This window comes from Myotis myotis, unplaced genomic scaffold (genome assembly GCF_014108235.1).
Source record: "Myotis myotis isolate mMyoMyo1 unplaced genomic scaffold, mMyoMyo1.p scaffold_m19_p_18, whole genome shotgun sequence".
NCBI lineage: Eukaryota > Metazoa > Chordata > Mammalia > Chiroptera > Vespertilionidae > Myotis > Myotis myotis.
In genome coordinates, this window is record NW_023416322.1 from 37,419,182 (window position 1) to 37,444,449 (window position 25,268).

At 43.4% G+C, this 25,268-nt stretch overlaps 2 protein-coding genes across 5 annotated transcripts in view; one reads left to right on the forward strand and one right to left on the reverse strand.

The window, feature by feature from the left end:
• The first annotated feature begins 1,759 nt into the window (after positions 1–1,759).
• SLC16A4 (solute carrier family 16 member 4) lies at positions 1,760–23,182 on the forward strand. Of its 4 annotated transcripts, none has more exons than XM_036344612.1 (9): positions 1,761–1,946; positions 3,326–3,420; positions 9,050–9,182; positions 9,863–10,006; positions 10,168–10,329; positions 11,478–11,996; positions 13,547–13,758; positions 14,795–14,888; positions 23,030–23,182. In XM_036344612.1, exons 1-9 carry the CDS (start codon positions 1,817–1,819, stop codon positions 23,152–23,154), a joined length of 1,614 nt encoding a protein of 537 aa, XP_036200505.1. In that variant the 5' UTR covers positions 1,761–1,816; the 3' UTR covers positions 23,155–23,182. The 4 variants fall into 4 exon arrangements, with proteins under 4 accessions (XP_036200506.1, XP_036200505.1, XP_036200507.1 ...); XM_036344615.1 differs by lacking the exon at positions 1,761–1,946 and adding an exon at positions 6,625–6,748; XM_036344613.1 differs by lacking the exon at positions 10,168–10,329 and having other exon boundaries at positions 1,760–1,946.
• The window catches only part of RBM15 (RNA binding motif protein 15), a 31,376-nt gene continuing 22,212 nt past the window's right edge, over positions 16,105–25,268 (reverse strand). Inside the window, exons 4-5 of the transcript XR_004973421.1 lie at positions 19,174–23,332; positions 16,105–17,287 (exon numbers count right to left, since the gene is read on the reverse strand). The gene's annotated coding sequence lies outside the window, so the exon portion shown is untranslated. The remainder of the gene's footprint in view (positions 17,288–19,173; positions 23,333–25,268) is intronic.

Below are 25,268 nucleotides of genomic sequence, written 5' to 3' on the forward strand. Positions count from 1 at the left end.
AAGGTTGGAGGTTAAGGAACTTATTTATGTTTAGACTTAAGTCAACTGGGTACAGACGCCAAAATGCTAATATCCCAATGGTGGCTAAGGAGTCTTTGTTCTTGATATTAGGCCCCAACTGATGAATAAGAACCATTTTTAGTGAACTAAGTATCAATAGTGGGTCTAATAATGTGCAGTCATATAAATACTCCTCACAACAAACTTGTAAAATAACATTTTACGGAAACATTCAGAGAGGATAACTGGCCGAGAGTCTGCAGGCATAAAAGGTGGCAAAGTTGAGATTCTAACCAAGTGAGCATTTCCCACTACACCCCCAAAGCTCCCCGATGAAAGCTGTGCCAGGGGTTCATCTCTGAGGCCTCTGCAGCCCTCCCAGCCCGACGCTGCTGACACACTGCGTATCCCCGGCCGCTGCCTCCATCGGAGCTCTCCGGCAACATGAAGCCTGGCCTCGTCTCATCCTGCGACCAGAATCACCGATCGCCCTGCTAAACGCAACACACTCCACCAAAAACAAGTCCTACAGGTGTTTACTAGACGATGCTTTCCAAGTATTTCGTGACGACAACACTGAGTAGTCCTCACCTTCTCTCGGGGGCTTTTGCCTTCTGCTGGAGGGTCATTCGGTCCTTAGCACAGCATCACGTAACTATCATCCTCTCGCTACTCATAAAGCGTTTCCCAAACCACGTGGCTGGGATTCTGCTAGCATGTTCATCTCTAAGTATTAGTTTGGTTTTAAGAGCCTGAGAAGCCACTTACTTTTTAAAAAGGAGCATGCATAAATATGTGCAGATTTTCCAGCTAAATCAAGAAAAACGCAGGTTAGCCTAACATGCATTCTGGTTTGAAACCTGGGCTGTGGGTGCTGGGGAGATGAAAGACAATTTCCTGTTGACTGGTGTGTGTTTTTTGAGGTGGAGGGTAGAACAGAAAGGAAATGGGATAAGAAAGCTGAATCATCCCCGTAATTTTCTAGGAGACTCAGCCTTAACCATTTCCAAAATGCAAGAATAAAAGTTTCATTAAAATCCAAGTATACACCTTCTCTAGGAGGTGTTCGGTGGTAAGGCAATCAAGTATGAAAAACAGCAATAAAAATGGTGTCTGGAACCCCATGTTACAGCCCAGACAGTCAATTCATGTGCTAGTAAGGTCACGCACATGGGCCGAACTCCTGAGCACTGCCATTTGAGCCCAGGAAATGGACCTCCCAACTCTGGAAGAGGGTGTGTCTTGTAAAACAAGCAAGTCCTGAGGACCCTGGAAGGAAAGGCAGGGGCACGGCTCTGAGTCCTGGGGCCTCATTCTTTGCTTTGAGTAGTGTTAGACGGGAAGCCGAGGCACATTAAAATAGTAAGAATTTGAGCAAAAATCTATTTGAATCAGCCAGCACCAAACCCGAAGTAGGTAAGAGTGCTCCACCAACCGCTTGGGGAGAGACTTTTGTAGAGAAAAGGCAAAAGCCAAGCAAGGAAATGACTGGCCGTCACGTAAGGCCTGATGGGCTGTTGGTGACTGGCTGTCCTTGGGTTTTCATTTCTTCACCTTGAGGGCTTTACAGGCCTTCACTTGGGTTTGCTTATGTAGCCACCGCAGCACCAGAGCCACCTCTGCACTGACCTCCTTGTTTAACTGACCCAACGGTAGTTACCGAGAGGATTTTCCACTTGGGTTACTCCGACGCTTGCTGTCGCGCCTACGGTGAAACTCTAGCCAGGATGGGTGGGGTCAAATCTGCCTCCGCTCCTCACGAGGTAAAAGTCCACCGGCCGGGAACAGACATCGGCCCTGAGGTCCTCAGTCTTACATGCTCACTTGTTCTCACAGCACATTACGAACTCCCTCGGAAAAACAGTCATATTCTAGAAAACTAGCTTATTTCTCTCCCCGGAGTGTCTCATCTGTGAAGGATTCCTTTGCTGAACACCACGTCAAAGGTAAGACGAAAACAGGATTGTGCGTTGGGGTTGGTTTCCTATAATGTTTTGAATGACCCACAGGCTTCTCCCCCAGCCCAGCTGCTCACCACACGGCCATTGCACATGCCTGGCCGTGGGTTCTCCTTCCAGTAAGAAACAGTCTGCCTGCTGACCCGACAGTGGGAAATGAAGCATGCTGGATCCCTTCCCCAGGACTCAGAGCTGTGCCCCTGCCTTTCCTTCCAGGGTCCTCAGGATTTGCTTATTTTACAGAAGACACAGCCTCTCCCAGTGTTGGGAGGTCCATTTCCTGGGCTCAAATAGCAACGCTCATTTGTGAGGAGGTAGCAATTACGACACTTGCACTCCTGGAAGCTTTTCAGCATGTTCTCCTGCAGAACCACAAGGCCACCATCACACCCAAGAGGCGCAACTTTGCTTACAGTCCACATCCAAACTCCTCCAACTGACCTCCCAAAGCTCTTCGCTTTTCCTGGTCCAGGGTCCACTCAAGGAACAGTCATTGCATTTCGCTGTCATGTCTATTTGGCCCAGGGGTGGGGGACATCAAGTCCTGCCAAGGCATTGGGGGTGAGTTTGAGCAAAGACAGCAGGCTAATTTTTAAGCTGATATTTTTGTGCCTGCAAATGATGATATAAATATCCAAACGGCTTACGGCAGTTTTACAAAGGTTCCCCAACCCTGATTAGCCCATTAGAATATTCTCATTTTAGCGAGGGCTTTGTAAATGGAATTCCTAACCCAAGGCAACCCGCCCCCTTTTTTTAATTTTTATTTCTCTAAAGTCGAAAGCTCACCCAGGGGACCAGAGGGCGGTACACAGCTTCCCCTGGGATCTGGTGCGCAGCCCTGGTGGGAGGACACCGAGGACAGTGCTCAGAGCCGCCACCCACAATCAGCAAGGTCGAGCTTTGCAGTTAACTCCTTTGAAATAAACTGAGTGGTCATCAGTGCCAAACTGGTGACAAGAGATTTCTCTGCAGTGGCTTCGAATCCCTCAAATCACAGCCTATCGTTAGCTTCTCTTCCTTCTCCCATGATTCTGCCTGGATCGTGATTATAGAAAAAAACAGGGACCAGGCAGCCTTTACACGTGACTAGGACATGCTTCAGATGTCAAGCCCTGTGAGCGGCCAGTGGAAGCCAGGAAGCAGCCTGCAGGACAGTCCCAAAGATGTACAAAGCCCTGCTTGCGTTTGGAGGTTAAAATTCGTCTATAAACAACTTTAGAAACGAGGAAATCATCTGTTTTTAAAGAGTTGGGCTAAAAGACAATTACAGTACAAGTGGTTTTATACCGCAGTGAAAAGTGAAGTTTGAAAGTTTAGGTCTGTTTCTTGTCAAATGAATCAACTCCGTCTTGGGTTTGTCCCAGGGACCTGTGCCATGCTGAGGGCAGGGAAGGCCCCACCCTACACCCAGGCCCTGGATGGAGGTTGGGGATGGATGATTGTGCTTCACTTCTTCCTGGTAAGGATTTCCTTTCCCTCCTCCCGCCTGCAAGGCGGCCTCTGGAGGCCGAGATCCCTTATGAAAGCCTTGGCATTTGAATGGAAAGGGGGCAGAGCCAGGCCAGAAACTGCCAGTGGTTGCTCAAGTCAGCCATCCACAATGGGCCCAGGTTGGAACCGTTCACCTGAGCAAAAGCAAAAGCCTTCCCATCTGGTCTCGTCCTCCTCCTCCCTCCCATCCCTGCACCACAGAACGCTCCAGTCACCATCAACAGTTCTGCCCTGGCTACACGAGGTAGTTCTGGGGACAAGCACACATTGAACCACCCTGGAAGCAGCACTGGCAGGGGCTAAAGCGTTTTTGCGTGGGGTCCGCACTCAGCCCAGCGTAGACTAACTGCTGGCAGCGACCTCCTTCACTCACAGGGGATGGGGACATTTCCTCCGTCCTGCCTGCTGCTGGCTTCCAGCCCTTCCCCACCAGCCACACGTGAGCTAGAATCGGCCCCTGTGTGTTTCTGATGTCTGGAGAGGGAAGGACACAAGATTCTGAACCGGAGCCTGTTTTTTCTCCTTCATCCATAAGCCAACTGGACTGGGCACTTGTTTCTTAATGATCTTCTCTCTCCCTCTTCCTGATTTGAAAGCATGGTCATTAGAATATCGGTGACTCCTATCACAGCTAAGCCCCAAGCAACCCTACGGATGGGCGCTAGCTCCACAGCTCCTCCTGTCCCCAAATCAGTTTACTCACAGACACCCCTTCCTTCCCAACCCTCCCTCCTCCCTGGTGACAGAGAAGGGAAAGCAGGAGCAGAGGTCTCAGCCAGGACTTGTGTAATACAGTCCCTAACCAGATGGCCATTTGTGACACATCAGCCTCATTACCAAAGAACGTGGAATCTCAATGTTACTAGGAACTATGCTAAGGTCTGAGAGCCCTTCCCATGGCTGGGCCACCTCCCCATATACAGGCTGGGCAGGATGGCACTGCTGGTGAGGGTCTGTCTGGTTCTCCCCCCTTTCTCCCCAATAACCACCCTACTTTGCCTACATTACCCTCAGGATAGGAAGCTATTTAACCAATGTAGTTGCTGATAAGAAAATGGCCTCATAACCAGATTAATAAACAATGTCCTGCTTTGGGGGGCAGGGGCGGGTGGGTGTGATGCTGCTTATAAAAGCACTAGAGGCTGGGCACACGAAATTCATGCGCAGGTACAGTCCCTAGGCCTGGCCTGAGGTCAGGGCCATCTTCCCCGGCTGCCCACAGCCAGCCCGGCCCCCCACCCAGGTTCCCAGTTCGCCATTGAGCGATTGGAGCCTGCCGGCTGGGGAAAGGGACCAAGAGGTGGTCAGTGCGCCTCTTAGTGACTGGTGGAGTGGTCATTCTGGTTCTCCTGCTGTTAGGGTCAATTTGCATATTACCCTTTCATTCTATAGGATAAGATATACTAGGTCCCAAAATGTTAACAAGGAACATTAACAAGCTAATCGCCTGCAGTCGGAGGCCAGTTAGACGCCTGCTTTGGTGACTGCATGCATCACAAGTACTTTTCTACAACAGATGAGCTCCTGAGGTGAGGGGAAAAGCCACCCACGACATGTTCTCTGGGAGCTCCTGACTTTTAAAAAAGGACTCATTCTAAGCTGCCACACTTCACATATTGGCATGACTGCCAATATTCAGTCTGCCTCACTGGGCTGGATGTTTCCTGAGGACAGGGACCATGTTTGCTCACTACTGTAAGCCCAGACCCTATAATGAGCCTGGACCATAGTAGGCACGTAATAAATACCTGTTGGTGAGCGGATGGACTGACTGATGGGCAGACTTCTGACTAAACAAGGTGGTAAATGCTGAAGTTGTAGAGATGGGCAGGGGACTTGTATGACACGTTAAGAACCTTGGTTTTTATCTTGAGGCTCTGAGAGCTAGTTAAAAAAAGAAAGAAATGAAGCAGGAGTGATGGGATCAGATCTGCATGCCAGGAAAATGGCTCGGGCTGCAGGTGGAGAGGGACTGCTGGGGGCTAGGCCTGGAGGCTGGGACATCTCCATTGGAGGGATGTTGCAATGATCCAGGTGAAAACACAGTAAGGCCCTAGGTTCTGGAGCAGCAATGGGGATGGAGAGAATCCAGATCTGAGCTATACTGAGGAGGTAGACCTGTAAGACTTGGAGAGTAACTGCAGTTCCGGGAGAGTCGGAATCCTGGGTTGTCTCGGGCAACTGGAGGCTGATAGATGCCATGCGGTGAGCTGGGGGGGCGAGGGAAGGGAGGGAATCTGCGGATGGTGTGGATGGACTGACTTTGGACAGTCTGAGGGTGTGCGGCAGTCCATGTGCATGTGGGGCACGGGGTCTGCACCCTGAAATTTGTGAGTCACCAGCATCGGTAGTGGCTGGAACAATGAGACGGGTGGGTCCAAATGCCAGGGAGAGGGCGGAGCAACCAAGAGCAATTAGTCCTGGGGGAATGGAGACCTAGGGAACTGGTGGAGTTGCCCACAGAGGAAACAGAAGCAGTCAGAAGTCAGAGGTCCAGGCATGCAGCGCCCCCTAAGCGAAGGCAGAAATGTCCAGAGGAGCAGAAGCTGCTGAGAAGTCGGATGTCGTAGAAATGACGAAGGGCTGTTAGTGTAGCCACAGGGAAGTCTCTGATAACCTCGATAAGAGCCGGCACAGGGGGTGCCGGGACAGAGGAAGTGCAGATAACCCAACAGACTATTCTTTGTCTGTGAAGGTCAGGAAGAGCAAGGGGATGCTAGAGGGGAATCTAGGGTAGAGGAAACTTGCTATTAAACAATAATTCCTAACAAAGCCTGATGCTCTTTATTCAAAAGGGGCCCCTGTGGCCGACCCAGCCCCAAGACAATATTCTAATTAAAATAATCTGGATGAGGAAATTCTTGGGGGGGGGGAGGCATGCCCTTAAAGATAAAAAGGAAATAACGGTGCTGGATCAGCCACAGGAAAATTTCAAAGGCTTTTGTTTTGGGGTGAGCCCATTGACAACGTCTGACCGGACTCAGACAGGACTAAAACCCAGCCACCTTGGTCCAAAGCATGGGATGAAATCCAAATTTGTCTAATCCGCTTAACAAAGCAGAAATCCAGGCTTGGGGAAAAAACTTTTAATATCTGAGTCCAAAGAAAAAGAGGCGTGCTCTCCCTCCAGGGAGCACACCCTTACCATTCCCTTCCTCTTCTTCCCCCACAGGCGTGCACCTCCTAAACTCTAAAGGACCCCATGGGACTTGCCCAGTGAGCCATGGGCAGCGGCAGCTCGTCCTGGACAAACCCTCTGAACTTGTCCACAAGGCCCCCTTTTCTCTGACTCCATAGTGAGCCAAAGCAGCCCAGCTGGGCCCATTTCCCCGCCTAACCTCTCCTCTGTGTCTTCCTCTATCCTAGGCCTGTCCTTGTTTCACTGTCCCCAGCTTCAATAAACATTCTCTCGGTGAGGGGGAGGGGTTGGGGGAGAGAACAGAAACAAAGTTGGAAGGTTACAAGATAAGGGAGGGAGGCAGGATAGACGCAAAGGCTGACCTTGGCTTTGTTGATATCCACAGGGCAAGACGCAGACTCAGTGATTAAATACAAGTCATAGCCACTTGCTTTGCCCAGACGTCAAAGACGGACCAGAGCGGCCAGGTTCCGAACTGGGAGACCAGTAGCTAGCCAAATGCAGGATGCAGAGGCAGCACCCTTTAGATGCCAGCACAGAACCCGTGGTTAAAGAGGAAGGATGTTTTCCAGAATGATGCCTCACTGTGTCCTTGCTCATGACGGCGCAATCACCACTCTGTATACTGAACCAACAGAAACATGTCTGGGCCGTTCGAGGTTCTTGCATGTTCTGTTGCCCCACTTCCTGATAGAAATCCCTCTGGGTACATGCTGATGACAAACTGTCCTAATGAGGGCCTGATAAAATAGTTTTCACTTTTAAATATAGAGCCCTGGCGTCCATAGCATTGTTCACTGTAAATAATGAAAAAGCAGTAGCTTCTATCAAGTTAAAATGGGAAAGATCTATTAAGGGACCTCCTTCCCAACCCCAACTTTTGCAACCTCAGAGCACCACCTCTGGTTCTTAGTCCCTTTCTCCAGACAGGAGAGAATATATTTCTGAAAAAGGAATCTAACTGGGGATGGAGAAGGTCTTGATTCTCTAGCAGGCAGGGGTTAAGGGAACGAAGAGGCAGGCTCTGACTCGGCGGAGTGGGTAGACGGTGGCAATAAAAGGGAAATGAGAAGGAAAAGTGGGCCTGGGACAAGAGGAGACTTTCGTTTTGGATGAGTTGACATGAGTTAGTATGGTAGACAGTCATATGAATGAGTTTGAAACGCTTGAAAAATATTAATGGTTAAAGATAATAAAATCATAGTTAATAATTTGAGTATTAAGTGCTACTAAATGGTCCCTGAATTGATGGCTTGACTTAATGATTGTTCAACTTTTCGATGGTGCAAAAGTGATAAATTCCATGAGATATTCAATGCTTTATTGTAAAATTGTCTGTTGGATGATTCTGCCCAACTGTAGGCTATTGTAAGTGTTCTGAGCATCTCTGACGTAGGCTATGCAATAATGCTCAGCAGGTTAGGTGTATGAAATGCATTTACAACCAAGAATATTTTCAACTCATGATGGGTTTATCGGGGTGTAACCCCAGCATAAGTTGAGAAACATCTGTATTAAGTACTTTACCAGAACTTTCTCAATCTTCACAGTCCTGTGAGCTAGCTAACACTGACTTCATCTCCACTATACAAAAGAGGAACCTTAACTTCTGTAAAATATAAAATGTACGAAGCTTAACTCCCCGCCCCCAGCTGGATTCTTATTTCAGAAATAGTTTGCCCAAGGTCACACCCCCAGTAGGAAGCTGAGCCAGGACTCAGGCCAAGGAGGCTGACTGTGCAGACCAGTACTTAACTACTACACCAGCGGTTCTCAACCTGTGGGTCGAGAACAATGAAAATACATCCTGCATATCAGATATTTACATTACGATTCATAACAGTAGCAAAATTACAGTTATGAAGTAGCAATGAAAATCATGTTATGGTTGGGGGTCATGAGGAACTGTATCTCACGGCATTAGGAAGGTTGAGAACCACTGGTCTAGGGGCATATATACTAGCACTCCACAGAAAGAAACCTGACCTCCAAGGAGAGCGCTTCCTATATATCAGGTGATGAATGGTACTTAGCTCAAGAGCAGAGTAAAAGCAAAGCTAACCCAGGAACTGATAGGAACAATTCATCTTTTGGGCCAACACAGCATTTCTCACAAAGGTAACTGGACTCGGCTGTGCTTAACAGATGCTAATGTCATAGAACAGTAGAGTAGGGGTTGATCTGGGTTCAAATCTCAACCACAGCACCCCCCTCTTCAGCAATTTCCTTAAACCTCAATTTCTTGGTCACTAGTACCAGTGACACACCTACTCCACAGCCTTGTGATGATTCAAGGGGATACTCATGTAAAGTGCTTAGAGAAGCTCTTAGGGGATGACCACCCCATAAAATATAAAATGTATGAACGGTAAGTGCTGGCGAGCTGGGGAATCGGAACCCCGAGCAGCTGTAACCCCTCCGTTGCACCCTGACTTGGACTCTGTCTGCTTTCATTTAGGTCAACATGTTTGTTTTGGGGATGACCAAGACCTTTGCAATTTTCTTTGTGGTTTTTCAAGAAGAATTTGAAGGCACCTCAGAGCAAACTAGTTGGATTGGCTCCATCATGTCATCACTCAGCTTTTCTGCAGGTATGAGGCCCAGGGATAAGGTCGCTGTCCAAGGAGAAGGCCCAGAGGGCGATTCTGGGAACAAGCATGAGGCGCTGCTACACTCAGGGTCATTATTAATACGGACAGCTGAGAAAAGGACAAACCTGCGGTGTTTAGCCTCCACCTGACTTGGTGAAATTGGAAAAATTAGAGTTCAAACAAAGAAAGTGGGAGTCCAGAGTCCCAACTACTTAACTCCATTTCTCAGGCCGTGTTTCTTTCCACAGTGCCTTTCCCTAGGTTCAGTGAGCCACCCTGTCAGCTGGGAAGTCAGGCCTCGGAGTTCTGACCTGATCACCTAACCTTTTGCAAAACAATTGGGAACCAATTCCTTTTCCTGCAGTTCTATTTGGAGCCTCGCGTGGTGCAGAGGTTAAGGAGCAAACTTGTTTTAGTCACAGGCCACAGACGCACTCACTGTGTGGAGGTTTTGCAATGCATTTTCAGTAAGCTTCGCCTCCAAACCTGCTTCTTTATAATTTTTTCCTTAAAAAACAAAGCGAACAGTGTGGGACTGGGACTGGTAAAGCCCAACGCAGACACCTCTGTGAAGGACACACAAGACTCTGAAGTGTTTTCCTAAAGCTGCTCATTTCAACCGACGCCAGGGTAAGGGACGCCAAGCATTGACCTAGTACCAGCTTTTCTTTCTCCCCAAGGCCCCCTGGTTGCCATTATCTGTGACGTATTTGGCGAGAAGACTGCCTCCCTGCTTGGGGCCTTCCTCGTTTCTGGTGGATATGTGATCAGCAGCTGGGCCACGAGCATCCCCTTTCTTTGTGTGACTATGGGAGTTTTACCTGGTGAGTCCACTGTAAAAAGGTTAGAAAAAAAGGAACTAGGACCCTCCCTCTTACTGGCCACGTGTCCAAAAGGCCTAGTTTCATGATCTCGGTCCAGAATATCCATCTGGTACAAGGCACCTCATGTAAGTGATTCCAAACTATTATGGTTTTCTTTTTAGGTTTGGGTTCTGCTTTCCTGTACCAAGGAGCAATGGTGGTAATGAGCAAATACTTCAAAAAACGATTAGGGCTTTCTACAGCTATTGCCCGTTCAGGGATGGGACTGACATTTCTCTTGGCACCTTTTGCAAAAGTCCTGATAGATCTGTATGACTGGACAGGTGAGTCATTCTAAGTGTCTGACCTATCAACTATGCAAGATTTCAAGTTCAGTTTTTCCCCTTGATGACTGGAGGTGAAGATGTTTGGAGCCAGAGTAGAAATGATTTCTAAAGAATCATGCCCCTCCTCCTTGGGGAATACACAGCAGCGAGATCTTGAACTACTTGCAGGCTCTGCCAGCCACACCAGCAGCTCTGCATTCAGCCCAGGGTCCTGTCTGGGGCACAGAGCTCCTCTGTGAGCTGTGAAACACCCTGCAGGGACAGCAATATCCCTGGAGAGATAAGGGCACATTCTCCTTCCACCACCAAAGAATTCTTTCCAAATTCTCCCTTTAAGAAAAAAATCTGCATAAAACATGCCTCCTCCATTGGACTCACTAAACCAGAACCAAAAAAAAAAAAGGGGGTAAAAAGATTATGTTCCTTAATACGTAATCTTTTACACAAATGAATGAGAATCATTCACTTCACAATTTTCTTTGTGCCTTACAGAAAATATCTGTATTAAATCACCTTACATTACTGGAAACATGATATGCACATATGTATGTATATGCCTATTTCTACAGAAACAGACATAAATTCACAGAGCAGTTGTGCAGGAGTCTCATGAACAGGCCCAGCTGACAAACCCGTGACAGGATGGCGGGCCCTATGGCCAGCCCTGTCTCTGGGAGCAACACACACACCTCAGCCTCACTCAGGCCACGCGGAAATCCAGACCTACCTACTCGGCCTCAGAGGTGAAACTGGCACCCGCCTTCTTTCAAAATTTATACCCACTTCAGAACATTTCAAGTCCCTCTTCAAAACACCACGTAATTTTCTAGCATCTGAAATAGCTCCCCCGGCTCCTCCAGGAAAACCCTTACTCTCTTTTCCTTTAGCGCAAATAACTCTCCTCCCACGCCGGCTTTCTGGTACCCTATCTGCGAAAGGCCGCTGTTTCCCAAGGGTACAGCAGTGTGTATGGTAACAAGCCATCAGATTTCATTACTTCCAGTTAAAATCGGGAGACAAAGTACCTCAAGGAATTATCTCGCTATGACTATTTAGCAACACTATGAATATTCTGAGCCTGAGAACAGGGCATTATGAAATGAGAGGGGTAATTTTTAACAACTTTGAGATTTCTCTCTATTTAGGTGCCCTTATGTTATTTGGAGCTATCATACTGAACTTGGTGCCTTCGAGTATGCTCTTGAGAACCATCCACCTCACAAGCGGGCGCAACTCTGATGGGAAAGATGAAGGGGGCAGCCTGCCTGCAAGCGGTCCGGAGGCAGGGTGCGGGACGGACGCGTCACACTGCAGCGAGACGCCGGAGTTCCCCATCAGGGACCGGACTATGCAGGAGGCGGGACAAGCCGGGACAGGTTTCATAGACTCGCAACAGCAAAACGAAGAGGTCAACGATGGGCCAAGCAGGAGCGGGCTGTTCCTAACACCTAAAGATGCACGTTTCCAGCAAAAGGCTACTTTGTGGAGCTGTAAACAAAACCTCTGTGATATTTCTCTTTTAAAGAACCCTTTCTTCTGCATATTTACCTGGTCTCTTCTCTTCAGTCAGCTGGCGTATTTGATCCCTACCTTCCACCTGGTAGCCAGAGCCAAAACACTGGGGATCGACATGATGGATGCCTCCTACCTCGTTTCTGTAGCTGGTGAGAAACCCTACTGCAACCTCACACTCCAACAAGCAAACAGAAAGTCTTGTTAGTTTTTCATAGGTGTCTGACACAGTAGACATTAGGTATTTGTTGGAAAAAACAGTATTTTTAAAAGCTGGTGCTTAGTGGCAACCACCACTTGAGGAGCAAAAGAAATTCCAGGCAGACAGCATCGTGCACTGGTTGAAAGGTTTCATTCTGGAGCTAGACTTCCCCGGCTGTATGACCTTGGGCAGGTTATGTGCTTTCTCTGTGCCTCAATGTCCTCATCTGTAATATAGGGATAATAGTACCTACCTACCCTGATAAGGTTATGAGGATTGAACAAGTCATGTATGAGAGGTTTAGGATTGTGCCTGGCCCATTGTAAGCATGCAATCATGTTCTACTAATATTTGTAGCTAAGCATTTTCCACTTGGACTCATAGTAAGACATATATATGCCTGTTGAGGCTAGTCACTAATGGATTGACTGATAATTTTTAAAAACTGAGAAGGGACGAAATGGAACTGGTTATCTCCAGTTATCTGGGAAGTCTCGGTAGCTCACAGCGACTTTCCTCTGCAAGACTATTTACCACGCCTTACAAAACTGACTGCACTCCGCCTCCAACTGCAAAGGTACTCTCAAATAAAATATATGTACACACACACACAAAAGATACATAGCTCAACAGACGTTCTCACTGAAGTGTCTAGTAGTATCAATGTAGATGAGATTAGGGCTATATAATGGAACAAAAGAACATAACAAACTCAGTATGTGTCCTAGGAAATAACTGTAAAAATACAGAAATGGTAGTATTCTGTATTTTTATTTCTTTTTAATGTGTGTGTGTGGAGCAATTTATGTTTGAACTGTAAGAAGGATTTGAAGCATAAAACCACCACAGCTCATGCTACTGTTGGGGAAAATCTCTCGGTATTTAACCACTACATTAGCTTCTAACAGGATAAAGGTTAAGAATTTCTGTTATGAAATTAAGCGAAATTGTGGTTCTTACATTTTGTTCAAGTTACATCATAGGTCATGTTCAAAATATCTCCCATTTCCAGACTTCCTACAAATTTTCAAGTTAAGCATAACCACCTCTGGAGAAGGACTTAATTTTCAAATCCTCATATGTAATTATAAAAGAGTCCCAACACCTCCTTTTTCTTTTTGTAAACATAAGGCTTTATTATTTATACTCATCACCCACCCTCTGACTTTCCTGGACACAAACCGGAGGCCCACTAGTCTTTACAAACTCACACTTCCTTTTTGAGGAAGGCTCCCTGAGCCCGGGGTCCTCTGTAACCAGGGACTCCCAGCTCAGTGGTATGAACTTTCTGGTAATTTATTAGATGTGTCTGGAGTACTTACTAGTAAGTAAATGATATCATCTACTGATAGGCAAATGAAACCGTTTTTTTTCTCGTGTGTCCTAGCCTAAGGATGAAGTCTTATTACTTCGGAAAAGATGCCTTAGGCATTTACATTCTTCAAAAGGGCTGGGAAAAATGGAATTAGGATTTCATAAGACCTTTCAAACTTCTTCTAGGTATCACTGAGGCAGCCAGCCAGATTCTCTCTGGATGGATTGCCGATCAAAACTGGACCAGCAAGTACCATTACCACAAGTCTTACCTCGCACTCTGCGGCATCACTAACCTGCTTGCTCCGTTAGCCACCACCTTCCCACTACTGATGACCTATACCGTCGTCTTTGCCATTTTCTCTGGTGGTTACCTGGCATTGATACTTCCTGTTATGGTGAGTAGACACACTCATTAACATTGTTAAACCATTGAGTAAAAGCAAGGATGAATAATAATGTTGCCCAAAGAGAACACATATTTTGTATTAATTTTATGATTACAAAACATCACAGCCAAGGCCGCAGAAACCCTGTAGCTATGTCCTAATCCCGTTACTCATCTTACCTCGGGGGTTGGAATGATGGGAGGACTGTCCACATGGAACAGGAAAGAAATGGAAACCAATAATAAGGGACCAGCAGGATTCCATTTTGCTGATCAGTTTCCCAGATCAGGTTTCTGTTCACTTCTCCCCTTCAGTTCTGGAAACTTCTTTGGCTCCCTCTAAAACACAACCCTGAAGAGTTCCTGAGAGAAAAAGGCCTTCCTGCCCAGTGTGGCTTCGCTCTTGTTGAGAGAAGCTCTGTATTTCAACAGGGGCACTTAAAAAAACTCTTCTCCATTTTTACCCCCAATTGACTTCAAGTCCTGGGCCCAAGTGGAACTGACATACAAACTTCTGGGTTCTCCTTAGCACCAAGTCCCCATGTGCCGGAACACCATCCCTGGGCGAGTTCTGGCTCACGGCCATGTTAGCCTAAATGCTGCTGGAAATACACGAGGCTTAGGCAAAAGCCAAATTTTCTAAAGCTGAGTCAACTCCTCATAATGTCTGATTGCTTACAAACCAATGGTTGGTACTCAACTCAGGTGGATTCAAGAATCCCACTGTCAGCTAGATTGTAAATATTATTTCCTAACAGAGAAGAGCAGCGAGGTTCAGGGAAAAACATACCCCTGAACCACCAAAAAGACCTAAGAAACAAAAACCAATGTTCCTTACTCATAAAGGGGAAACACTGCCTGCCTCGCGAAACTGCTGGTCCCTATTTGCCTCAGCTCTTTCACAATTCAGAGCACAAGGCCACCCAAATCACCCCAGCAGTCAACGGTTCAGTTTGAGATGACAAACATATTTGTCCCCTCGTAGGCACAGGTCTCCACAGAATCTCACCCTCTATCTGGCTGACAGTGAATTCTAATCCCTACAGGTTGACCTGGCTGGGAATTCTGCAGTACACAGGTTTATGGGACTTTCCAGTTTCTTCGCTGGGATAGCTGTCCTTTCTGGACCACCGATAGCAGGTAACAGTTTAGCCATGTTCTGAGCAAATGAAAGAAAATGCCGACCCGTGATTAACAGGAACATGTAATGACAACATCAGGTTAAAAGAAACTGATGATATCTGTGCTGTTCCCGTACGAACCCTCACAAGCCATCGCCAGTCCAGGAGAATCTGAGGGTTAATTTAACAGAGTGCATTAAGAAGTTCTTACAGCCTCTTGGGAGTCTTAGAGCAGAGATTGTATGTATGTCTACTTGTCTGGGAAGACAATACAGTTTTATCGAATTTTCAAAGACCTAGGATGCTTAAAAGAAAAAGAACCACTACCATTTTTACCTGAACAGGAGTCACTTTTATAGAGCTTGACACTGCAAGCCTGACCCTTCTGCTCTTCTCAACATCTCTTATTTTTTTAAAATATATTTCAGAAAGGAAGGGAGAGGGAGATAGAAACATCAATGAGAGAGAATCACTGATTGGCTGCCTACTGCACACCCCCCGGGCATGTGCCCTTGACCAGAATCAAACCCAAGACCCTTCAGTCTCCAGGCCGACGCTCTATCCACTGAGCCAAACTAGCTAGGGCTCAGCATCTCTGAGGTCAAAGGGGGATGGAGGCCCTTCACTTTGTGCCTGTACCAAAGGTGGGAGGATATTGGGCCTAAAGACCAGAATCTCTGTGGAGAGGCTGTGTGGGACCGCTGGTGAACAGTAAATACAAGTAGAGTACAATTTGGGGAGTTCTGATCATGTAAGTTAGCTTTAAGACTGAAGTGTGTTGTTGTTTTACTCACTTTCTACCTAACTGGACATTTAATCCAAGACTATTAAAAGACTAACTACTTATAGGGAACAGACTTCAGTATTTTCCAAACTATAGTTCTCAATATATTGGAATGGAGAAATTACTACAGCATTTCCAAACACCCACAAAAAGTGATTCAACTTAAAACTTACGTTTGCCTCCTTCAGTCCTAAAGTGAGGCAGAAAAAGGGTCTGAGCTTGCCCACTATCATTCTTAAAATTGGTACAAATATACAACCAAACCCTTATTTGCACGTATGGACACACATCTTCCCGTGTTGTCCAACTCAGTCTATACTTCATCCCTGGAGAGCAGGCTGGGATTTAAGAGTCAAGCCAGAATTGTTCTATAGGGACTAGTAAGAGAAAACCAAACACCAGAGACACCTGGCAGAACCACTTTATGGCCAGGCCCAGGGCAGTGAGGTACGGAAAACAGAGCCCAAGTACAGTTTGCTCATTGCATTTCTTTCCATCTTGACCCCTCTTCACTGGGTCCAATGATGCCTGGAACTCTCAGCCTGTCAGGCCAAAGGCATAGGACGGTAACCAGTTCCAGAGCACAGCGCATCTCATGCAACTGAGAAAGGCAAGGAACTGAACTACAACGTGTTTAGAGATTTTACATTCCAGCTTTTGTACACATCTTAAAATATTCAAAGAGGTTCGTATATGAGAGACGAGGCATGTTTGTGAGGACCACTACCTGAAAAGGAAAAGCTGCAGATGTGTGTGTGTGTCTTGAAATCAATTTCTTGGGTCGTGATCTTTTCATTTACTTTGAATGAAAAAGAATAGACTACAACAGAGCAGATTAGAAAACAGGGCATCCCTTTATTGTGAAACTTTTATTTTACACACACATACCTATGTATTTTAAGTATATGTGATGTAAAGTACATTTCTTACTATCAGTGAATAAAAAAAAAAAAATTTACGAGTCTTTTATTACCCAAAGTCCACAATGCCCCAGCTCTATATGTCAGCGGAAAGGAAACTCATGATACAATTTCTACCTGCTAATTCTGAGCGTGTTATTTAGGCACCTATAAATTTTATGAGTTCTGGGGGGGAAAAAGTCGAAGAAAGTGTTAAGGCTGCTGCTGAAAGCCTAGGTATAGATTTTTTGGTCTGACTCTCACTGACCGCATGCAGCACTGCCCACTCAGTGGGAGGGAGAAACTTCAGCCAGTCTTTGTCTGTGAGATGACAGAGGACTTGACAAAGGCCATTAGCTTTGTTCCTAAATTCTGACTCCAACAGCAACTACCAAAGAAACATCAGAAATGCTGCCTTAAAGATTCACTCAGTTCTCAACAGGACTGGGCAGTTCCATTACTGTCTTTAGCTTTAAATAAATCAACAGGCTTTCTGGTTACAAAATATTAAATTCTCAACCAAGCTTAGATCTTCAAATTGTACGAGATTCTCATTCTTTTTACTTACCTGTTATATCTGTTATTACCAAATCGCAGAAGTTGAAATTCCTATAAAAGATTACTGGCATTTTAAATTAGAAATCTAGCAAACAGTAAAACTTTCCACAGTAATCCTCAGTCAAACGCTAGTTAATAATGGTTACATCAGTTATCTGAACAATATTTTTCTCTTTCCTGTGTGGAAATGAAAAAGAAAAGCAAGTTAGTCAAATACAGCATATTTTCATAAAACACAGAAAGGGGGGGGGCATAGAAAACCCATAAGAATCGTACCTGAGTTTGTTATGTAATCAAACTTACATAACAAAAACACACTTTTTTCTTTTAAAAATGTAAATAGAGCATTTGGCAAAAAAAAAAAAAAAAAAAAAAATTTATTTATACACCTTTAAAATCATGATTATGATAATATAGTAGCAACAAAATTCTTTATCAAATCTTTGCTGAAACTCACTGATAGGGACTGAAAAGGATAGAAGTTTAAAATTACTCCCTAACACACCTCCTCCACAAGCCACCCCACTGCCCACTGCACCCATACAGCCCGCCCCTCCTGTTCCTTTACAATACTCAGTGACAAATTCATAGTTAATAATGTGGCCTGTTCCCGACTAGGCCAGCTCTAGGGGGTGTTCTGACCTAGGGTGATCAGCAGAACTAATATAGGTCAAATGTCATCACTTATCCAAACCCAACTGCTGTTTTTGCTGGCTGCTGGCCTCCAGATCTACATGCTGGCACCAAGATGGAAGCTTGGGAAGTTGTGGGAAAATGAAAAGCACTGCTATTTTAAAACATTATATTTCTAGTAGACCCTGTTAACAAAAGTAGACCTTCAGACAGCAATATAAATACAAAAATAGTGCCTTGGGCAAAAAAAAAAGCAAGTATATAATCATATTCTCCAACATACTAGTTAAATGTAAGCTGCTTATGTGAAATTCCTAATCTTCTATCCAAAGGCATTTGATGTGTGAGCTCAAAACGTTAAAGGCTCAGTTTCACGTAAAAATAAAACCAAGGGCCCATATTGGCTGACTATAAAACAGAACTGAATACAGTTTCCCTCTCTTCCATATACCCGCCCTCTCTCCCATTCCCAACTGATGAGTGTACATACTATGCTAATATATATTTATATCAATCCCAATTATCTTCTGAAAACTTCTTTAAAATACCAGAAACAATTATTTGATAGCTCAGTATTCATTCAACAATTACCAGGCCCCTTATTAGCACAGCTCTCTGCTAGTTGTTCCGTGGGACACAGAGAAGACAATCTTTTCTTAATGCTCCTCCATCGCTCGCTGAGTAATGGCTCATACACGGACAGGACTCAATACTAAAACCAGCAACCTGGAACCTCTAACACTGACAATTAATAGAACGTGCATTCTTCTTCCACTTCATTAACAGACAATTTAGGTAAGCCATGTCTCCATTTTCTTACCTTTAAATGAAGACTTTCTAAGCTGCGGTATAAAAAGAATGGCCGTAAATTATACTAGAGCTTCACTCATCCAGAGGGTACTTCACAAAAGTGTTTGTTGTTTTTATCAACAAACTCGAGGAAAGCTATTTCTAAGACCAAATAATTATAAGTCGATTGTACGCCAGCACAAGTTCAAGTTGACTAGTTCCTAAAGGAGAAATACATCTCTCCGCATATAAACCTAACCAATGGACACAGGCAACAGGGGGGTGAGGGCATGAGTGGGGGGGGTTATGGGGGGTTAAGGACACATATGTAATACCTTAATCAATAAAGAAATTAAAAGTGGAAAAAAGACAGAAAAAAGAAATACCTCTCTCTCGTACTATTATTTGCTTACTTCACAGCTCATCAAAAATACCATGGAGTGAAACTGCACTAACTCTTCATCTGTGTTTTATAAGAAAAGATAGTGGCTAGATGAAAATTCATCCAAGTTTGCCTCTGTCCCACTAACACAGATAAGTTCACCTCCTCAGGAAATAATAGGTCATGTTCTAATTATGTCTCTTCCTTCCTCACTTCGGATACAATATTAAACAAATATTACGCCCAGTCCTCACTCCACCTGTTATCAAGCACATGCTCCACATTCATCAGTCATCTTGGCCTATCGGTTGGGAATTTCTCCATGGCCTGAAACTGTATTTGAAAAACAAACAAACAAAACAACTCAACCTTTTGGTCTGCTATAAGTCCCTGGAGAGTGGGAGGAAGTGGGGGCAAGTGAGAGAGCAGAGCAAGGTTCTCTGTCCTCTAAACCCTGAGGGATGTATTATAACCTCAAGAGGCAAAGGAAAACCATGTAAATTATCTCTATCCAGTGATTCCCCCACAAACAATGCCCATGCAATTTTATTTTGATTCAGTATTTCCAGGATTGATGACTCCCTACAAAAATATTAAAAAAAAAAAATCCAAATAGCTCTTTAGTGTGGTTTAAAAAGAGGAGGGGGGTTAGTCTTTCCCTTGCAAACATATTCCTTTTCAAGGCCAAGGATTTAAGCTTCAAAATCCTAACACAGACCACAATCATTTTAGTAAAACCCACAGCACAGAGCCAATGCCCAAAGCTCACCCAATAAATCTTACTGCAAGTTTCCATCATAAGGCGTTTGGAGAATTCTGGTCTTAAAAGACACTGAGGTTGAAATTTGCTAAACCACATTTCCCAAGATTACTGAAAATATCTATGTATTTTCCCATCATGGCACTGACAGAAAATACAGTATATACCCAGAGTAAAACAACAAGGCTGCTAACCGCCAGCCAGCAGCTCGGGTGGCCTGGGGATGAGATCCCTGTCTTGGACCCTTGGAAGCTGGCCCCTGTGCTGCAGCCCATCAGCTGCAAGTTCTGGTTCAACACCACTAGTCTCTTACAGAATTCTCAGCCACTAACTTGAACTAGCATCAAGGAACTTTGGAATTAAGGACTTTCTGGGTATATTTCAAGTTTTCACAAGGTGACCAACAGTAAACCTAATAGTACTAATCCTAATAAAAAAAGAGTCATAACTGAGCTCAATCAAGTTCTAAGATATTAAGGTCTGAATACTTTTAATACAGGTTGTTAAACTCATCTTTAAACATGTATGGCTTAACCCATAACATTATGTTAAATAGTTTTAAAATGCTGACATTTTATTAAATGAATTTAAAATCCTAGATTACAAATCAAACTTGACCTATTATTCTAATCCCTTTTGTGTTCACTGTAAGAAACTGGTTTACAAAGCTAACGAAGGAAGCTGAGCCCTATCTTCTTAGTTGTTTTAAATGATCATAGGAAACATTATTAGACATTCCTGCCCAAAACATGGGTTATTGAGCTATAGATGAAGTGATCTGGAGAACAAGTTTTTGTGCCTAAGAATCAACTGGGCACCAACCAGGATGAAGTACCCTTGCGGGGAACCAATGAGCGACTAACATGCATCTCAGGCGTCTGGAGACACTGAGGATGTGCTCACAGGGGACTGCAGCTTGGGAAGTTGCTGGCGTACCTCAGGGGTGGCTACACACATGGAGTGGACACACAGACATACACACTTTCCTGAATTGTGGATGGTAGCTAATCACGACTTTCTCTGCTCCAGCCACAAATGAACCCAGACTTTTGAATGTCAACTATGTGTGTGTTTCCATTTAAAACAGAGTGGCTTTTGAACTACCAACAATAATTTCTTTTAAAAATATATACTTAGAAGTATTAAAGTGGTAGGGTTAAAAGTGCACTGTTATACAGCTTTTTCATACTATTCTTTAAGTACAGAGATCTGATAAAATCTGACCAATTATATAGCGTTTTTATTTTTCAGTGGTGGGAAAAGGCTAATCATTCCAACCAAATAGAGTGGGGGCGGGGGGAGAAAAAAACCAAGTTCTGAATTTAACTTACCTAGCAGCCACTTAAGCTAAGCTGATTATGACAACTAATACTTTCATAGATAATTAATCAATAATGCATCCTACATTTCACCTCATATTTGCTATTATAAATAGACTCCTAAAAGTAAATACTCACTGCACATTATAATCCTACTGAATGGCAATTGGGTCATAGAGATAAAATAAAAAAACATATATACTAACATCTCAATTATCAAGTATAAAGAGAAAAAACAGATTTAAGACAAATTATTTCATTAATCTTTAATGTTTCTAAAGCAACATTCTGACTTTCAATGTGTGTCTGTGGGTGAAATTAAAGGCTTATAAGCATTTTCTCTGAAAATGTTTTAGGCCCTCTGGGATTTCTTAAAAAACAACTCATTTTCACTACTTTTTGCTGTGCTCTCCTGACCTTTAGCAACACTGTTTATCTCCATACCCAAGAATTTCTAGTCTTTCCCATAGTATTATTTCTAATACTGCTGTCTCATAATTCACAGGAGATATATATATATATATATATGTATATATATATATATATATGTTGGTAAATTTGCTGTACTGGTGGGACTAAGGCAACAATGACAAGGGATAAAAGGGAGTGTGGTTGCTTTTCACACTCCCTCCTTCCTAGAAATTTCTAGAAGTTGAGAGATTGGTCACCTATTTTTCAGGTATATAAAGGTCAATCACAATCAGCAAGGACTGGTCCTAGTAGGCTTCACCCACTCTTGCTTAACTCCAAAAAGCATTTGTGGTCACTGATCAAACAAGGAGTCAATAGGTAAAAAGCAACTTAAAGTCAGCTGAATTTAAGAGGTGATAAAACATTCCATCCATTCATTACATTACAAACAAGAAACATAACACGAATGAAAAATAACTAAAAACATTTTTAAAGTCTATTTCAGAGCCAAATAAGAGAACAAAGAGGGCAGGGTATACTCTACACTTCCAGTGAGAAATCATGTTCCAAGATATAAACAAAAATCAAAAGACACAACGTACATCCCATGAGGGCAGCCTTCCATCTATTCTGTTCATGGGTATATCCCCAGTACCCAGAACTGTGCCAGCGTACAGCACCAACATTTTTTAAATAGATAATCAGAATAACAGCTTTAACTCTCTAAGTTCTTTTGGATTTTAAATATAAAAGCCACAATGTAAGTGTGCATTTAAAAACATAAAATGCATACAATCTCTAGAAAAGGGGCTGTCAAGTGTGGTCAGTGGACTCCCCAGAGGTCCTGAGACCTTTTTAGGAAGTCTGTGAGGTCAAAACTGTTTTTTGTTTTTTTAAGGGGTTTCACTTAAGTTCTAGGACGTGTCATTAGCCTAAGGATTTCGAGAACCCCTCCCCATTCATGCTTTGAAAGAGCATGTCAGGGAGAATTTCAGCCATCATTTAACTCACTTGACCAAATAGTCAGTTCCTTTTCATATGCTCTCAGGGTGTCCTGAACCTTCCCTTCATAGCCCTTATCACTTGCAATTTATGTGGTTAACACCTAACCCCCCACTAAACTGTACAGTCTGTGAGGGCCAGGACCAAGTCTCTTTTGGGTCATTATTGTATCCTCAACCCCTAGCACACTGCTGGGAACAGTAAATACTCAAACATTTGTTTGGGGGGTGTGGGAGGGGGCGAGGATCAGTTCTCTTACTTTTTTCCTTTGGAAAACATTAGGAATTTACAATTGTTTTCTTTGTAAGAATGGTGCCTTCTAATAAGATTCATCAGACAATGAAATGGTAGGTGTTCCTAATTTTCTCCAACTTCTAAGATCGGAGATGAGGTCTGGGTCCGCAGTGACTGTCTCCATGGGTTGAGTCCCTAAATCAAGTGAAACTGATGCAAGTAACTCCATCACTAGAAATAAGACAGGTACGGAGCTGGACTCACTTTCCCATAGGTCACAATGCAGACTGGTTAAGTACATGAGGTTCTTTTCTTCTAGAAAAGTTCATGGCTGAGAATGACTAACGGGAAGGTTTGCTTAGCTAACAGAAACCATTCCTTCCTTCCAGGCTGGTTCTATGACTACACCCAGACATACGCAGGCTCCTTCTACTTCTCTGGCACCTGCTTCCTCCTCTCTTCACTTTCCCTTTTCTTTGTGCCACTGGCTGAGAGATGGAAAAGCAGAGTCTGACCGGAAGGAGAGAGGACTGCAATCAAGTGCAAGCTTAACAAAAGAAACGCATTAGAAACAAAAGAAAACTTACAGGAATACATTACCGGACCCAAAATTTCAGAAGAACAGTTTCCTCATTTGTAAAATAAGAAGGCAAAACAAATAGTTTTTAAGGTTCCCTTTTCCTTTGCCATTCCTAAGAATGAATTGGTGGTAAGAGAGGGGTAGTAGCAACTGAAAGCATGCCATTTGTTAGTACTTAATAGGTTATCATTTTAATCAGTCTAAGCAACCACCTTAGTTATTAAATGAAAATCAGAATGTAACTGTAATAATAACCAAACTCTCAATTGTGCATGGTAATTCAGTCAATAAAATAAGTGAAGGCAGAAAACCATTTTCCTTAATTTAAGGTATTAAATATATCCACTGGTTGACTAGAACTCTGGAATCTGAATATTAAAACTTTATTTAGTGATTGTAATATTATATACGCCCCAAAAGTTTATCTTTGCTTATTGATTAGAGGTATTTTTTGTTTTCTTTGCATTATTTTGTTTCTTAAATTTTCTTTGATAAACATGTATTGCTATGTAATTAAAAAATGTTAAAAAAATACCCTTTATTTCAAGATCATTTGAATAGTATTCCTGCCCATCCAAACAATACTATTTTTTCCCTACATCTAATTACCTGAAATATTCAAGCTAATTATCTAGATGTTTCTTTACACCTACAAGTTTTATATGAAAGTTGAATAGGTGGCATTTAATGGGAGATATCCTTAAACTAAAAGATTCTTCTTACATATGGAAAATTATGTTAACTAATTAACAATGCCACTTAGACTAAGAAATTACATGTCAATAGCTACTAAGACTAAGAAATTACCTGTCAATGAGAGCCCTTCTTTACTTGGTGATTTTAAGAAGGAAAAAAACACCTAGAGTTCTCAGTAACACCAATCTCCTTTAACATCTCCTTCAGAATGCTCCTTTAAACTATTACTGTTGTCATTGTTATTATTATTACATCTTTCCGTTCTTTTTTGCTTTAAAATAGCTACTGATTCCCTACAGAGAAAAATCCTAAACTGAAAGCCTGGTTTTAGCTCCAAAGTGTCACACCTTCTCTCACTCCCAGTGGACACCTTTGTGTAAGGTTTGCTACCAGCTCCAATCCTACAGGCTCATGTATCCTTCCCAATCTGATTCACTCAAAGGCCACCTCCTCTGAAAAACTTCCTTGGCATTAAAGCATTCTCTCACCTGGAACGCCATCTAAATTTTAACAGAGTTCTATGTGAGCTTACATGTCAACCATCTCCATCGGTCTGAAAGATCAACCAGGTGGATAATGTTTTATTCATCTTTGCATTCCCCAAGGCCCAGCATAAACTTTGGACCAAATTAATCTGGGTTCAAATCTCAGTTATCTTAAAAATAGTAGTTGGCCCTATTTAAAATGCATAGGGTTTACCTTTAAATGTAAATATCTAACTTTTTTTCATTTGATATATATTCTTTAAAAAACAACCAGAAACTCCACTCCTCTCACATACACAAACAGCAAATATAGTTAATATTAAATCTCAGCTCTGCCACTTGTTACCAGGTGACCTGATAAGTTTTCTCCACCTCTCTAAGTCCCAATTTCCTCCTCTGTGAACCAGGATGTCACCAACCTACAGGTATATATTGTGCGGATTAAGGGAACATATACTTGTACCAAGCCAAAAAACCCCACATATACAGTAGCTTCTAATTTCCTTTATATTATCAAAAGATAAAAGAAATCAATAAATTACTAAAAACCACTTTCCTCCGTGCCCCTTTCCCTTTTAAGCAATAATTGTTTTCAAAAGAGCCTTTACCCAGGGTAACTCTGCTTTCCTCCTATGACAGCAGACTGCACATTTTAAGCAGGATCAACTAAAGGACTCCTAGCTGAATTCTGATTTATGAATCTTATGCAACAGAGCCGTTTTTCATCCTGCTCAAAGGGAACAGACCCCCTAAACCTGGGTGGTGTGGACTAAGAAAAATCTGAATAATATGTAGACTAATTATTCATTGTAGTTAACTCATGATGTTCCTGTTCATTTACTACTTTTCTTGGACAATAGTGTAAGA

What these genes read in the sequence shown, in the direction of transcription:
- SLC16A4 (XM_036344612.1), top strand. Translation starts at nt 1,817, where the DNA reads ATGCTCACTTGTTCTCACAGCACATTACGAACTCCCTCGGAAAAACAG. An exon ending in ATCACTCAGCTTTTCTGCAG is followed by an intron (nt 9,183 to 9,862) that starts GTATGAGGCCCA and finishes TTTCTCCCCAAG; the next exon opens with GCCCCCTGGTTGCCATTATC. An exon ending in GACTATGGGAGTTTTACCTG is followed by an intron (nt 10,007 to 10,167) that starts GTGAGTCCACTG and finishes TTTTCTTTTTAG; the next exon opens with GTTTGGGTTCTGCTTTCCTG.